Source organism: Poecilia latipinna, unplaced genomic scaffold, assembly GCF_001443285.1.
Source record: "Poecilia latipinna isolate Pla-1442-1.1 unplaced genomic scaffold, P_latipinna-1.0 Scaffold943, whole genome shotgun sequence".
Lineage (NCBI taxonomy): Eukaryota > Metazoa > Chordata > Actinopteri > Cyprinodontiformes > Poeciliidae > Poecilia > Poecilia latipinna.
Window position 1 is genome coordinate 72,835 of NW_015113559.1, and position 16,270 is coordinate 89,104.

General features: G+C 39.9%; 1 protein-coding gene across 6 annotated transcripts in view; it reads left to right on the top strand.

Annotated features, from left to right (window-relative positions):
- The window catches only part of cux1b (cut-like homeobox 1b), a 116,551-nt gene that overhangs the window by 24,896 nt on the left and 75,385 nt on the right, over positions 1–16,270 (top strand). For all 6 annotated transcript variants that reach the window (XM_015049369.1, XM_015049367.1, XM_015049368.1 and 3 more), the window contains exon 2: positions 8,949–9,059. In XM_015049369.1, coding sequence (XP_014904855.1) covers positions 8,949–9,059 — 111 coding nt within the window. The remainder of the gene's footprint in view (positions 1–8,948; positions 9,060–16,270) is intronic.

The following is a 16,270-nucleotide window of genomic DNA, read 5'->3' on the forward strand; positions in this document are numbered from 1 at the left end:
GCCGCCACCCCTCAGCTCCTCCACACACACACACACACAGAGTGGGTTTTGGCAGACAGAACGAGTCAGCCGCCGTGGAGCTGGAACGCTGTGCCGGGTGAAAGAGTGGGGGCGGGGTTGAAAGGTAGGCTTCGTAGATCTTTAGATAAGACATCTTTCCAGACGCCTTTACTGTTTACTATCATAACCGCAAAACAGCCTCAGACATGTTGGAGATGAAAGGAAAGATTAGTGACTGCTCTTGCAGGATAAAAAAAAGAATTTCATCTCTTAAACATCTGTGTCATGATGCCAAGTACAAAAGCTGTAAAAGGCTCCTCACTTTGTAATAAAAACTTGACATCTTTATTTTCATATTAGTTTCCTCTGTAGTGGGGCTTCTATGGTAACCACTCCTAAACTACATGTGTTTTTTAATGTCTCCCTTAAATTTAGAGCTCCTACTGTAGATGTAAGACTTGTAGAAGGTGGCCTGCAGCATGTATGGATCAAAGGAATGGTATTTTTATTGACAATTTCAAATTTTTCTAAAGGTTTTATCTGCTGATAGAGAATTTAATCGATTCTGACTTTACTTTAAGAAGTATGATGCCAGAAGTGTGGCAAAACTGTTTTTATTTTCTAGCCTTCTGCTATTATTGAAAATGAATCGTTAAAATGGTATTGGGAGCGGAGACGTCACATTGTGATGGAGCAATTGCACTATACCAGGGTTTTACAATTTAAAACGTATGAGTTGGAGTCGATATTTTAATGACTTTAGCATCTCATCCTGCCAGTTAGCATATCTAGCTTAGCAAAAAAAGTACAGTTTTGTGCGCATATTAGAAAGTATTTTTTATTTTTTTATTTGGGTTTTTTGAAGTGAGGTTCTGTGATTATTGGTAAAGGTTTTATCATTGTAAGCATCAGCTGCCACTGAGTTGATGATTTCTAATTCACCAACCTGCTGGTTTGATGCTCAATGTAATGCCACACAAGAACAGAAACTTTGTTCAGCTGAACAAAATGCCACCAAATCTGACAGTGGTTCCTTGTCAAATTATAGATAAAAACATATATAGTTGTGTCTTGCTGTAAACGTTTTTAGTTTCAACAAGATTTGTTAACTTTTTATAAACTCAGTGGCTTCTTTCTACTATAGATAAGGGAACTATTACTGATGGTAATAATCTGAACTAACTTTTAACGTAAGATTTCCAAAAGGCCACCAATATTTTAAATCCAGAACATTCCTTGACAAACGCTGATTGAAAGCATGTCTAGTAGTGCAGCTTTGTTGTGGTCTGGTCAGCCTTCCTGTTCCTTGCTGAAAGTGTTGCTCTCCTTCTGGCTGAATGAAACATATATTTCAATATATAATACAAAATAAAGTTTTCTGTGAAGAAAACCTCTGAACTTCTTTGACTTCTTTTTCAACACCTGATAGTGAAAAGTCTTCACTCAATAACAGCATCCACACCAAATCAATTCGCATAAAAATCTTGATTGACTTTTGGCGTCCATTTTGTAATGACGCGGGATGTCCTGACGTCGCCACACAGTCGGTACTGAAATGTTCTCGTGGTGGAAAACACCAAAACAAAGTGGACACAACAAAAATAAAAGGGACAGATTCAACTGAAACCTGCCTTAGTTGAAGTAAAAAATGCAAATACACACAGCCAAAGTATGCCAGGCCATCCTGTAAGTTCTGCACTTAAAAAGGCTTTGCCACCGCTTTACCTACAGACTAAAAAGAAGGTAACGACACGCCAGTGCCTTAACCAAGATGACCAAAGTGGAAGTAACATGTGACACTACTTGCAACAGTTCCCTCTAAGTACGGATTAATGTTTGAAACTTTATAAATGTGACAAAAACACGTTAATGTCTCCACTTGTCATTCTGTTTTGCAAAGCAGACAGGAGAAGATCACGAGGATGCTTTGCAAACTTTTAGATTGAAGCAGACATCTTTGAGTAACAAATTTGAATGGAAGGTCCACTTGGAATTGAATCGAATCTTGAGATGGTAAAAGATTCCCACCGTGGTGTTTAGAGCTACACAATATCAGGAAATCATGTGATATGAAAACATGTTGGTGAATGTTTCTATGTCTGTGTGATTTACAATAGATACTTATCTATTGCAGATAGATAGATATTGCAGATAGATATCACAGAAAACTTATTTTTGATTTATGCGTCAAAGGATAATGAGTAGCATTTTATTTATATGTTGCGGCGTACTATTTATTGCAATCAAAGTGGTTATTATTCTTCACAATGATGGTTCGATGACCATAAATTTAGAAGCCCTTTTGTTACCATGATCTGATAGCACAGGCAATAAGCAATTAATCAATTAATTGCATGATGAATTAAAATGAACTTGATAATTTTCATTCTGATGATGAATAGTTTTTGAAGGGTGATGTTTTTGGGGACTTCATAAATCATTCTATTTACAATTAGAATGAATCGTAATGTACCGACTAGTTGTAGTTGGTACATTACTTGAAAATGGTCTCTCAAGATTGTCATTTATCGCAATTATTTCTGGGGCAATTTAACGTACAGTGAAATTTATCGTGACAGACCTAAATTTGTGTTCCCTGATGAACTGAAACTGGACTGTTGTATTCAATCTCCAGTCAAATAGTAAAGGCGGACAACTCGTAACTTATTACAACAGACATAGCTTTTTGTGGGATTCACATTCCCAGCTATTCTCCAGAGCATCAGGCCTAACACCAGGCCGTGTGTGATCTCCTCCTCCTTGCCTTAAACTCCTGATCACCGTGTCGGTACAGACAGCAGCTGCAGATTGACTTCATACTGTGTACATAACAATGACTTTGTTGTCATTCCAGCGGCTTATCGGGCTCGTCATCGTCGGTGGGTGAGGGCAGAAGGAATTCCACAAAGTTTTGATACCAATTAAAGTGCGTCTGTCTCCCGTTATCTCATTTAGGCTGAAGTCAATATGATTGGCATAATCAGACATGCCTGATTGGGGCCTCCCATTTAATTAATCAGTCGCACTGTATCATCACCTGTGGCTCATTAGAGTAATTAGTCAGATAGACGGCCTCTCTCTGCCTGAACATTAGTGGAAGGAATTGCATTAGGAGGGCTGAGCACACAGACGTACACCTAAGTTCTGATAGCCGTCGGTAATGGGATTTGTTTACCCGTGACTGTTATCAGCGACGAGTATTTTTTTTATTTACTCCCCCTCCCTCTCCCCCCCGTCACAGCGGTAGATGGAGAGATATTCGTTTCCAAAATGGCCCCAGCCTCCCCTGCCTAGCTGCAAACAAGCGCGCCCCATGCCAGATTTCGCCGGGGCGAAACATGTTCGCCGACTTCCTCTTCTGAAGCCCGGTTCAAAAGAACACAGAGAAACTGGGCGCGCCAAACTCGCTGCAGAGGGCCCGCCTGTGCGCTCATGTGAGAGCACACTCGTGCGGAGCAGCGTGCGAGAGAGGCTTCTTGGCCAAGTCGGTGTTGAAGTCTCTCGAGGGAGTGTTGGCAATCTGTTCCAATCGTCTTTACAGCTGACCAGACGACCAAATGAACCAGGACAGGGACCGCTGCTGTGGGCCAGTCCGGCCAACCCCAAGCAAGGGCTGTTGCAGCAATCACGCAGACATTACAGCCCACTTAATGCTCTCCTGCGCGCACACACACCACACACGCACACACACCACACACACACACTTTGTCCTCTGCTGAACTAGTCGGTGCCGACTTTACCGAGCTTTGCTCCATTTATAAATAGTGCTGGAGCTCATTTGAATAGTTTTTTTTTTTTCTAAATAAAAATCCTAGTAAAGTTTTATTGTTTTCAGATTTTAAAGACTTTAACGACTAAATAACCAGAGGATCGTTTAACACACAGAATCCCCGAACATGGTAGATCGTGCCTTGACTGAAAAAATACCACATTCTTGTGGTAATAAAACAAAGCTTTAAAACAACAATATAAAAGTAGTAGAAGACGTGGTGTAGAAAGTATTCGTTTCTGCTCACAAGAAGATGGTTATAGCTGGTTAATTAGCCAGGCGGTCTGTTCTGGTGCGAGTTTGACGCTTGTAGTTTTGCCAACTGGACCTTTTATTTTAAACAACCAGTGATACCTTTTTAAAAAAGATTGATGGGTTGACTTGTAAAATTCCAGAAAATATAAAAAGCTAGAACAGGATAAATGTGGAGCCCTTCAACACCTGGACACTTGATTTCCAGAACCCTGCCGGACTGTTGAGGATGCATTTTTGAGTCCAGTGCACTTTAGTTTACACACCGTAAATGTAGGTGTCTTTTAGGGAACACTTTTTCAAACAGTAAAGAGAGTCTTATTTTCAGCCAGATTCCCAGCAGTGTGCAGGGAATAGTGTGTAGCAGTGTGTAGAGAGGTGTTGCTTGTTTATTTGTTCTCCACGCAGCTGGAGAAAACATCAGGTTTATTTGTATAGCCCATTTCAGAAACAAGGCGGTTCAAAGTGCTTTACACCATAAACACGTAATACAGTAGCTAATTGTGAAGCGAGTAATAAACATCACATCTTGTCAAATGACATCATCAGCTTTCTTTAGCATCTTATTGAAAGGATTTAAAATCATAGGAACAGTACAGAGAGACGTCTCAGCAGCTTTTGAAACTGTACATTTTCAAAACTTTATATTTGGCAGACACGTGACTTTCAGGTATTACAAACGGCTTGTCTTGGTAATTATTGAAGTTTCACTCTCATCTACACGAGGCTTCTTTTTCCTGAAAGCTTTTTCCATCCATCCATCCAAATTCCTTAATTTATTTTTTTTTTGGGTTAGTAGTTTGACTGCTTGACATGAAAAGTTTAATTATTGATATCAAATTGGTGAAAAAAAAAATCTTGGTGGCATTCCAGATGACTTTGAAGCATTTTGTTTGACATTAACAGTTCTGTCTGGTACAAGTTAGAGAAGTGCGTTTGCGGACTCGATTTGAATAAAGGCAGAAAATAAGAAAACAACTTGTTTAACACGCCTCATATGACTTAAGCTTGACCTAATTACAGATCAATGGGTCTGGAGGCGCTCCCCTCCTCTAAAATTGATCTTTGTTATTCTGAAAACCAAGTTTGTCCTGCTGACCTCTTTGCCGGCTGTTACAAATTCGTTTTGGCCTGTCCGTGTTCACTGTTTATAAAAATGAAAGGTCCTCATCTTTCTGTTTAGCCATCTGTTAATTAAGCTATCTGCTATATTTAGCCTCAGCAGTAATATCAGCTCCAAAGTGGGTGCGAGGAAGGATCAGTCAGCTGGAACGACTGGCCACCAAGTCCACGCTGAAAAAGTATTAGAACGGTTGGATGTAAGAGGTTAGAAATTAACGTGTACGTCTTGAAAACCTAAACCCTTCCGCGGAGAGATATTGCTAAAATGTAAAAATATAACCTTTCAGGAAAACGGTGTGTTTTATATGCCAGTGTTCCAATATCAATATCTGTTTTAAGCAACGTAAGAAAGATTGACGTTTGTCTCCAGCTGAACTTTATTACACAAACACAGTAAGAATAAAGAAAATTAGCCTCTGACATGGTTCTTGTAAAAGCTCACTTTGTTGGGTACACATGGAGACACTAAAAAACTAATTCCAGAAAGTGTGCGTCTGTTTTTCCTTATTAAAAACATTGTTTGCATCATAGCGGTCAGGGCTTTTAGGCGGATGTTGTCTTTTTTTTTTTTTTTTTTTCCCCAGTGCATGTAATGCAAAAACTGCATTAGGCAGAGAAAACACCAAAGCCTACTTTTTCACCAGTTAGCCTCAGGTGCATAAAATTGTTCAGAATTTTTTTAATACGTGGTTTAATGTGCAAGAATAATGTCTGGCGAGAGGGATTGTGAACTTTCGGAAGTCACGCTTCATTGACAAAGCAAGTGTAAAGTCTACCGTGGCCCGCTGATGTGGGCGTTATTGTTTGCTGCATAGTCAAAACCTGATTGAGTCTAAGGGTTACAGTTTTTGTTAGCTTAAAAAAAATAGTTTTAACTAACACCTGACACCGACCCAATCCCTTTGTGATGTGATGTGTTTAGCTTAATGCTGAGAATTCCTTTGGAAATGGGGATCTGGTGTTGGGATATGCGCCGGGCTTTGAGGCGGGATTAAAGTGAATTGAGGGCGTTGGGGATTGGCACATGACCTTCTGAAGCAGAGCTCTACTTTTGGACCAGGCTTATTTTTAGATGCATCGATCAGCCGTTCTGCGGCCGATGCACAGTTCTGCATTTGAGGGTTAACCGGCGAAATTCTCATTGCAATTATTTTTATTCCAAGGACTGCGAAGCATAAATGGGTAAAAATCTCCAACATGTGCCAGTCCAACAGGAAGTGAAAGAGTCACAAGAATATCCCGATTTATGCACAAGAGCATTTATCTCTAACCTTTATTAGGTTTTGCAGAAATGCATCAGTACTTCTGCAAAGTGGGTATGATGTGAGCTCTTGGTATAAATGAATTTAGTAAATGGGGAAATATTTGACATTGTTTACACTTGCATTAAAAAACTGGCCAAGTTCTAGGTTTGCCTACTGTATAAATGTCTCATCTACCTCCATTCTTTGTGGGTTTCAGGGGAACTTTACAGTATAGATGCACCAATAAATCAGAAATGATTGTAAATTCCCCTATATTTTCTATATCTTTCTTTTTCTTCTGCTCATTAAATTAATCAAAATTAAGACTTCCCACCATTTTTGCTCTATAAACACATCAAAGTGCATCTTTTACTTTAATGCACAAATTTGATAAAAAAAAAAAAAGTCAAAAGTTGGGGAATCGAGCTTTGATACATATGTTGAGGATTATCTTTTATTTCCTTCTTTTTTTGTTCATTTTTTTTTACTGCATTCAAATCAATTACCTCTATCAAAAAATCTGCAGTACATTTTCTTTTTTCTAGAATAAAAATTCAGACTCAGCAGTGAGATCAGAATTGTGTTCTAGCCAGGATTTGACACTTCTGTACTCACTACATCTCCATTTCTAGGCCACATTTTGGTGAATGATGGATGATTATTCCATTTAAATTCAGATCTGGTTCAAACTACTAGCACTAATTATTTAGACATTGTGGTTATCAAAATAAAATCTTGACGTAGTTGATACTGGAAAAATGAGTTATTCAGACATACTCGATAGAGTTCAAGTCACAATTATAACTATATTTGCCCAAATTGTCGCCTTAATTTGCTGCAGGTTTTAAACTGAACATGTCGAGAACATCCAGAGAAACATAATATTCTCTTTATCTGACCAACAGCGTTGTTAGGAGGTACTGATGAGGACTGCTGCATGCTAGCTGCGCTAACGCTAAAAGCTAACATTATTGTTTAAACTTTCATTCAATTTTACTTTAGAATGATTCTTTAGTTTTCCCTCTATTTTTAGAGGCAAATGGACAGAGAAATGGCACAAAAGCTCAATATGAGCCAGTATAATAAGCGAATCAATATTTTCCAGAATCTTTTTTTCTTCTTTTTTTTTATCAGATCCCCATCCATATAGTGGAGCACCCAGTTTCTGACAATTAATTTTAAGTGATTAAAAAAAACAAAACAAAAAAAAAAAACGTGTTAGGCTCCTCCTTCCGCCATGCTTTGCACAAGCTCCTGCGTACGCTCGAGTTCACTTACACATAGCGCAGCTGCTCCATGGCCACAGGCAGACAGCCTGCTACATCAACTGCACCATGGGCAGCAAGAGCAAGATGGCGTGTAAGCAAGTTTTTTTTTTTTTTGTACCAAGGCTATATCAGCGGTCTGTCAAAGAATATATGCTTTTTTTTTTTTTTTTCTTCTTCCTTATCCCGGTTTGTGAATAAAACAGAAATAGCGGCTGGCCAGGGAATTAAACTTAATGCTGATGAAGGCAAATCTACTAATTAGTACTTGATCACGCCATTTCTTTAGAGGATTGTATTGTGTGTTTTCGATGGGGCGTGGTGGGATATATATGCATGAGTGTGTTTTGGGACCTTGTCAGCGGACTGGGCCACAAGGGCCCCTGTGGTAATGTGTGTATTAAATGATTAGTGCGTTAGTTAGCATAACGGCCCTTCAGCACCATTTAATCACTCTCAGGGGTGGGCGTCCTCACAGGGGGTGGATGGAAGAGTTTTGTGGTGGTGGTGGGAAGTGTGGGAGGAGGAAGGGGGACTGAGGAGCGAGGCGCACGGTGCAGGAAACTGAGGAGACTAAACTGAGGAACTGCTGGTTGAATGAGTGAGTGGATGATCTGTGGAGAGGCTGCAGGGGGAGAGAAAAAAAAAGAAGAAAAAAAAGAGGGAGAGAGGGCAGGAATCCAACAGCAACATAATCCGGCAATTGCCACACAGTCAGCAAAGAGAGATACAATCGGTACAAGTCTTGAACGTGTTGTTAATGTCAGAATTGTACCCATCGTCTGGAACAAGGCCCGTGAATGGCTATTAATAACAATGCAAAATAAATGTGGTTAAAGGCGGGGCTGAGATCAGCCTTGACAACGCTGTTTTAGATAATTGTTGCCGTTGTTATGTTACTCAGAGCGGAGGAGTCGTCTGGGGCTCACAGTTAATAATCGCTGTGAACTGCCTTGAATTTGCTGCCATTTGCTACACAGGTTTACACGGCCGACATAATTGTATTTTATGAACCGGCAGGCTGAATGACTAAGATGTTACAGCCAGGAAGAGCAGATCCTGTAGCAGAGTTTTGTTTTGTTATTTTTTTATTATTTTTGGGTGGAGAAAGGTGTTGCGGTGCTGTCCTCTGGGTGGTCCTCGGCTTGTTAGAAGATCGTGCTGCTGTTTAAGTGTCTTGTGTACGTTTGCGGTGTCTGCTTTAATGATTTTGTTTTAACATGGATGGTGCTATGCGCAAAAAAAAAAAAAAAAAAACTAGAGCAATAAATACAAATTTGTGTTTTTGGGTTACAGAAAGAACTAGATGCCACCGCCACACAGCTTGCCAACAGACAGGATGAGAGCGAGCAGTCAAGAAAGAAACTCATCGACCTGAGCCGCGAGTTCAAGAAGACGACGCCAGAGGTGAGACGGCTGAACCCACGCTAATCTTTTATGCAGCCATACTTGATAAATTTGTATATTGTTGAAAGGTTTGTTGAGACAAGTAAGTCATATATGACGTCTGAGATTGGAATATTACATCAACTAGTAAGAAAACCCTTCTGATACAGAAATGTGGGATTAAGGAAAATATGTTGGAACAAATCTGGGGAAAAAGTATACTTCAGAAAACTGACGCGTTGGGGAGGTAGCGCCTTTTGGATATTCCCAGAACCACTGGGGGAGTTTTATTGCAGATAGGCGCAAAGCATTTCCCAAAGCAAGAACATTTTCTCACAACTGGCAACTCATTCTCCTGAAACTTTTTAATTTACATTGTCTGAGAGGTCAAAAACCGGGTCATTCCTATTGATTACGGACTGTCACGATTACAAAATTTGCTGGATGATAAATTACCCCATAAATGATTGTGATACTCAGTGTTGTTGTTTTTTTTTACACTATTTTCATGTAACGTATATTGCATTATCATTACAAGTTTGCCCTCTCACAGATCAATAAACTTTAATTTCTGGAGAACACTCTAGACCTAGAATACACTTTAAATATCCCCAAATAAAAAAAAAACAAACAACCAACATCCATAAATAAAACTGAAATATAAACCAAACGCAACCGAAGCCGTAGATATAATCGATTATGAAGTCTCTCTAAACAAAATTGCCCTTCAAGAAATATATTAATCATTAGACTCGGACAGGTAAGACAGGTAAAGCTGCTAGTTGGGACATTAATAATTATCAAGCTCATTTTAGTTTATCGTGTGATTAATTGATTTATTGCTCAGACGTTGAGTGCGTTCTGCCACAGCAGTGTTGGAGAGTGACGTTGGTAAATGGAGTTGTTTTTCAGCAATACAATTATCGAGAATGAAACGATTGCGCTTTATGACGCATGCAATTTCACTTGAAAATTTACAGAAAGGTGTAACTAACATTTGAAAGCGATTTCGCCGAACTAGGCTCCCAGATTTCTCTCTCTGAAAGTGAGAAGAAACAAAGCCCTAAAATTTAGTTTCGACTGAAAGAGTAACTTTCTTTCTTTTCTTTTTTTTCCCCCCTGAAAATATGACAGTTAAAATTAACACAAAATATGAGCTGTAAAGTGACACGACTGTATAATAATGCTCTAGAAATAAAATGAATATTGAAAAGCTTAGCACTCTATATCCACAAAGCTCCCTCTAAAAGTTTGTGGTTTATAAAAATACACTACTTTCCTCCATTTACCCTGGTAAGTTCATTGAAAACAATGGCGGGCTATAATGGCGCCATCAAACTACCCTGGTTACTGGAAAGATTCCCGCGGTTATAACAAGCCTTCGCGTGGTGAATACTTTCTGGCATTTTGTTTTGGTCGTTACCCAGTTTAAAATCCCCCAGAGTTCACATTACCTGTTAATTTTTGTTTACACAGCAAGTGTTTAGTACTTTTTGTTTGCATTCACTAGACTCAAACCTGGTTATTAACTGCAACGCTTCATTGTCTACATTCAGACACATTGATAAAATGAGCTGTCCTTTGTGGAAGTATTCGGAAACATCTGTGGAAGCGGAGTAAACCATCTTATCAGAGCCGGTTGTAGAGACGTAAACTGTAAAATGACTTTATACGCGTTTTAGAACGTAACCACAGTGAAATGATGATTTATGGCTGTAAAACTTTGGCTTAAAATGCTAATTATAGCTCGCTTTTTAAAAAATCTTTGCCCCAAAAGCGAGAGTTTTACATAAATCTTTACTGGCAATATTGTTTTGCTTCTTAGTTGCACCTTTTTCCAAGAGATTTGGAATGACTTTACAAGAAGTTGTAAAGTTTAATCCATTTGACAGAATCACTGGTTGACGTTTTCTTCCTGACGTTTACGTTATTATTTCCACAACGGGAGCCTGTGTGTCTTCCACACACCGAGGCCGAACAAGACGTTGGTCCACACTCCCGAAATAGGAGCGACCCCCTTTCAGCATCGACAGATGCAATTTACATTAACAGCCCGCTTTCTTGGACCCCACACAAGAAACAAGCCTGGGTGAAACGGGACGTTCTGGGGTGGGTAAAAAAACCCTGTTCCGGGCCGCATGGTGGAAACGCACCTTGAGAGTTTGCCCGAGTGTGTCTCAGCATCTGCTTTGTTCATAAACGCCGCTGTGATTATTTGCTGAAAAAAGCAAAGGGGGAGGAGAAGTCGGAGCAGAGAGATGCGGGCTCGTCTCCCAAAAATAGTCCCTCCATTAGTTTCCCTGAAATCCTAAAGAGACAAAACAGAAACCCCCTCAGGAGTTTGTATTATCTGACCTAGTTTTTTATGTGAGCAGAAAGTGTGGTCCCTGAGAGAGAGAGAGTGTGTGTGTGTGTGTGCGTGTGTGTGTGTGTGTGTGTGTGAGTGAGAGAGAGAAAGAGAGAGAGAGAAAGAAAGACAAGAGAAGCAGGAGGGGTAAGGGAGAAAAAGAGTGTGACAACACTACTAAGTGGGATCAGGAGGGAATTCTGTCCTGTTCCTATGTTCCCATCGCTCCTCCTGGGAATATTTGTTTCATCTCTGTTACCAAGGCAACACATTTTAAACCTCGCAGTGAAAACAAAGTATTGTTGTGTTATTATTGGTAATGTCACCATGGTGAATTATTGATGGTGGCATGAATAATGGATGAATGGTGTAGACAGTGGATAGAAAATCGTCAGCTCTCGGCGGAGTTGACAGCAGGCCTATTATAGTTACCACAGGATGAGGATTGTGACGATTGACTCCAGCATGTAGCCTGTCCTGGTGGAGAGGAACTGTAGCTGCACTCCACCTGCACCTCTGAAATAACCAGCAGCACCCAGGAGGCAGTAAGGCGGAAACAAATAAACTTAATTAATCGGCTATTGAAATAATCAGCTAATTTAGTAATTGATCAATCGTTAGCTGGAGAATAAAGACTCAAAAAATGGCCATTTGATTTAAAAAAAAAACAAAACAAAAAAACCCACAACCATTCTGAGCAGCAATTAAGCAAAATGTGTACATTTTACATTTAACCCAGTTCAGACTTACTAAAAGGATGCAAAGGGAAGAAAATTTTCATTTTCTTTAGAGATGCACGATATTGGATTTTTGGTCAATATCCAATATGCCGATGTACTAAAACAAATTTTTCCGATAACCGATACCAATACAAATATTTTTTTTAACTACACCTTCCTAGTGAAACTATATGGCTTTCTCTACTGTGAAATTAAAATACTGTATTATATTTTGTCAGTTTAGCCTGCTACAAAATGCAAATGCTAAAAATGAGGCTGAAATGATGAAATAAATGACTTTTAACTTGATTTATATTTCTCTCTAGACAATGACAACACTAAACAGTACAAATTTGACGTGCTGTGCTGCAGGCATCATTGTCATATAAAAATGACATTTATATCGGTGAGTTATTTTGATGGAATGACCAAAGTTCGACATTAAATTTTACAGCTAATATCGGCCGATACCATACCATAACGATAATATCGTGCATCCCCAATTTTGTTTAAGAATTGCATTAAAACGGTTTGTGATTAGATCAAAAATCTGTAGAGTGTACCTTTTTTAATCCAATTAATCGTCAGATCAATCGATTAATTGATTACTGAACCGATTGTTAGCTGCAGGCCTGCAGAGCACACAAAGGAGCACATAGGCAGATAGCCTCGATTACAGAACAGAACTCACACATTCATCAGTGTAACAAGGCTGTGATTTAGGAAGACTCCTCTGGCGTCTGTGTGGCCCCTGGCATCTCCCTGGTATGTGGAGGAGGAATCCGAGCCAGGCCAGACGAGCGACTGGATTCATTACAGAGCTCTAACGGGCTCAATAGGAATCGGCACTAAAACTCTGCAAGTACCGAAGCGCCGGAGCCGCCTACCAAAACAGGCTGGTTTATAACATGTGATGGCCTGCGCTTGATTAAAAATCTTTGTGTTTGTGAAGTCTTTTTTTTTTTTTTTTTTCCCCCATCTGCATGGCTCTGTGTGTGGTTGACCAGCCCATAGAGGGGGCTGTCAGCTCTCTGTGGTCCACACCAGTCAACGGAGATCACAGTCACATCAGATCAAGACTGCATTAAGCGGAGCGGGAGTCCGTCTCTGATCCATTATTCAGCAACCAGGAGACCGGCCCACGTTGACTGTGTCTGGTCTGCCGAGCTGTACTCGGTGTGAACTGCACTCATGGTCTGCATAATAACACGCGCGCGCACACACACATGTGCATGTGCGCGCTCACACAGCGGCGTTTCTAGCGTTTGGAAAGTAGTGCAAAGAAATGCAGCGTGAAAACAAAGTTTTTATAATTCATTAGAACTGACACACAGATTTTTTTCGCCCCCCTCCTAAAGACTACATCTCACTGTGCTTCCTAATTTGACTGAATTATTTATCTGGTTTTTTAATTTCCTTTCAGTTGAGGCTGTGCTGCTAGTGTTTTTTTTTTTGTTGGTTTTTTTTTTGGAAAAAAGGGAGAAGATGGGGATGATTGGAAAATGCCCCAAAGATTGCTGGCCAGAGGCAGTGGTAGTAAAAGAACACACACACTTGCATGGAGACACACACACACACACACACACACACACACACACACACGCACACGTTTGTGTTTAGCTGCAGGGCAGACAGACAGGGAATGGGAGTTCCATACTCCCTGGAGGATTCCTCAGGCTGGCCTGTCTGCTGTCTGCCGGCAGCTTACACACCAGCCATCCATCTCCTGCTGCCTGGGCCCCTCACTCCCCTTCCAAAATACACACACACACTTGCAGATTGACCATGGTGTCTGTGTGCATTGTTATGTTATTTGGTCATAAATCTTTAGAAGTGGTGGGGGCTGGGGAAGCGGGGCTCCAGAGTGGACCGGAGGGGTTCAGAGCTTCACTGTCCAGCAGAGGTACATGGCTGCTGTATGCTGGGTTAGGTGAATGCGTTTATTTATTTTTCCCCCATCTGGGTCCTCCCATAAAGTTGAAAATTACAAAAGCACAAGTTTGAAAGATGAATGTTGAATCGTAAAAAAATATATATAATTTTTCCGTCTTTATTTTGAAGTGCATATTTGAAGAAAGTGTGCTGCATGTATTCGATGAAGGAATTCTCCATCTGTGCATCGAAGCATACTTTTTTACTAAGTTCAAGAAGTTTATCAGAGTTCATGCTGTTGAGTTGTTTATAGTCTGAAATGGGTGGGAGTTCTTAATTGTGCGTGTAATAAGTTCAAATTTAGTATTTGTGATTAGAGCTGGGAAAGCAAAAACTGTCCGGCTGATTGATAGGTCCAAGTAAGGAAATGAGAAAACGTATTTCATTTATTTCCTTCCACTTATGTCTGTTATAATTACAAAGAATAAATAAAATCCATTTTACATTGATGTACATTTCTTTATCACATCCTTTATATTTCATTTGCCAAAACATTAGTTTGACTTTTGTCAAAGTAGTTGAATGATTCGGTTTTTGAGTCGCAGACAAAACGTCACATACGCCAATTTCACAACTTTTCTTTCCTCTGCACCAGGGGCAGCCAACTTCTAAATGTTTCAGATTTGTCCGCAGCTGAGTTCTTAACAGAGTTATTGGCTTAATTTGTCATGAAGTTTTGCAGAGGTTTGGTTATAACCCCATCATTTGATTCACGTGTGTTGAACCAGGGGAACGTCTACAACATGCACAGGAATTGAGAACAGGAACCTTTCCTCTACACCCTCCTTACCTGTATACGCTTGTCCTGGGGGTCCGATCTCATTTAGGTCGAGGGGGGAGGAGGGGGGAGTGAAATTGGATCTTGTGGCACAAGATCTCTCAGGTACAATGACTATTTCTGATCCGTCTTGTGAAGCAGCGAAGTATCTCAAAATCTCAAATGTGACTGATCAAACCGGAGCTGGATGATATGGGACAGTCGCTCTGTAGCTTGAACGTTCTGGGTTTGATTTCACGTTCCTCTTGCCACATGTCGATGTGCCACCGGGCAAGGCACTTCACCCAAAATTGCCTACTGGGCTGTTATAAACAGTTATTTTAGTAATTGAGTGATCTGTCAATTATTCTGACAACTAATTAAGTAATTGAGTGTTATAAATTGTCCTGTTCTACAGTAGCTACTTAAGCTAGCAAGAGAAGTATGTGAAAGAGAAAATGATTGTAAAACAATCATTCAGTTCCTTTTTAAATAATAAATGAAAATACTTTTTATTTCTAATCAATATTTTCCTGTCACTACTCTTCTTTATCAGCATGTAGATGTAATGTTAGTCAGAATGTATCTCCTTGACATGCGTAGCATGTCAGATTCTGTATCATCACAGATTAAAGCTAGTGTTTTGCAAAGTGAGCAAAAAAAAAAGTCACCACTCGGCAACCATGAGGGAGCTCGCTTCATGTAGTGGATGTTTCCTGTTGATTTGTTTGAGGACGGAGCATCCAGGACTTGCTATCGTAGAAAAACAATTCTCTTTTGCAGTACATGCACCGAGCTATGTCATCTTTTCTATTTAGTATGAAATAAACACACCTTTGACACTTTTTGTCTCTTTATTGGCGACGGCGAGGGACACATTTCTGTCCTTCGCCGTCTCCCTCCATAGCTGCTAATAGCCCTTAGCATTCGTCAACGGCTCATTGGCGGAAGTGAGAGTGTTGCGCTACACAAATAATCATCCGGCTTTAACACGGCACACTAAATGGTACGACATAATTTAATGAAGCCTTGAGGCAAATAATTTGCTTAGAGGAATTTTAAAAATCAAGGTCCTTGAATCATTCATGAATCGTCACAGCCCTAATCGGCTTATGAATGTGTGCACATTTGTGGGTGCATCTGGGTAAATGTGGCTCTAGTGTAAAGCACCACGAGTGATCGGTGTGACTTGAAAGTGAAAAGTGTTACATAAATTCAATCCATTGACCATTTAGGACTATGGAGGCTTTTCTTGTACTCAAGATTTAGGAAGCCTTAATTTTTAACCCAAAAAGTACTTTTTAAATGCTTTATTTGAATTAGCATTAGACAAGAAACACACAACGAGCCTGGACAGAAAGATTTAACGTCCCCCCAGTGCCCCAAAAAGTTTTTTTTTTTTTTTTTTTTTTTTTTTTTTTTTTTTTTTTTTTTTTTTTTTTGTGTTTATCTTGGGATGTTTTAAAACAGAAAGAAA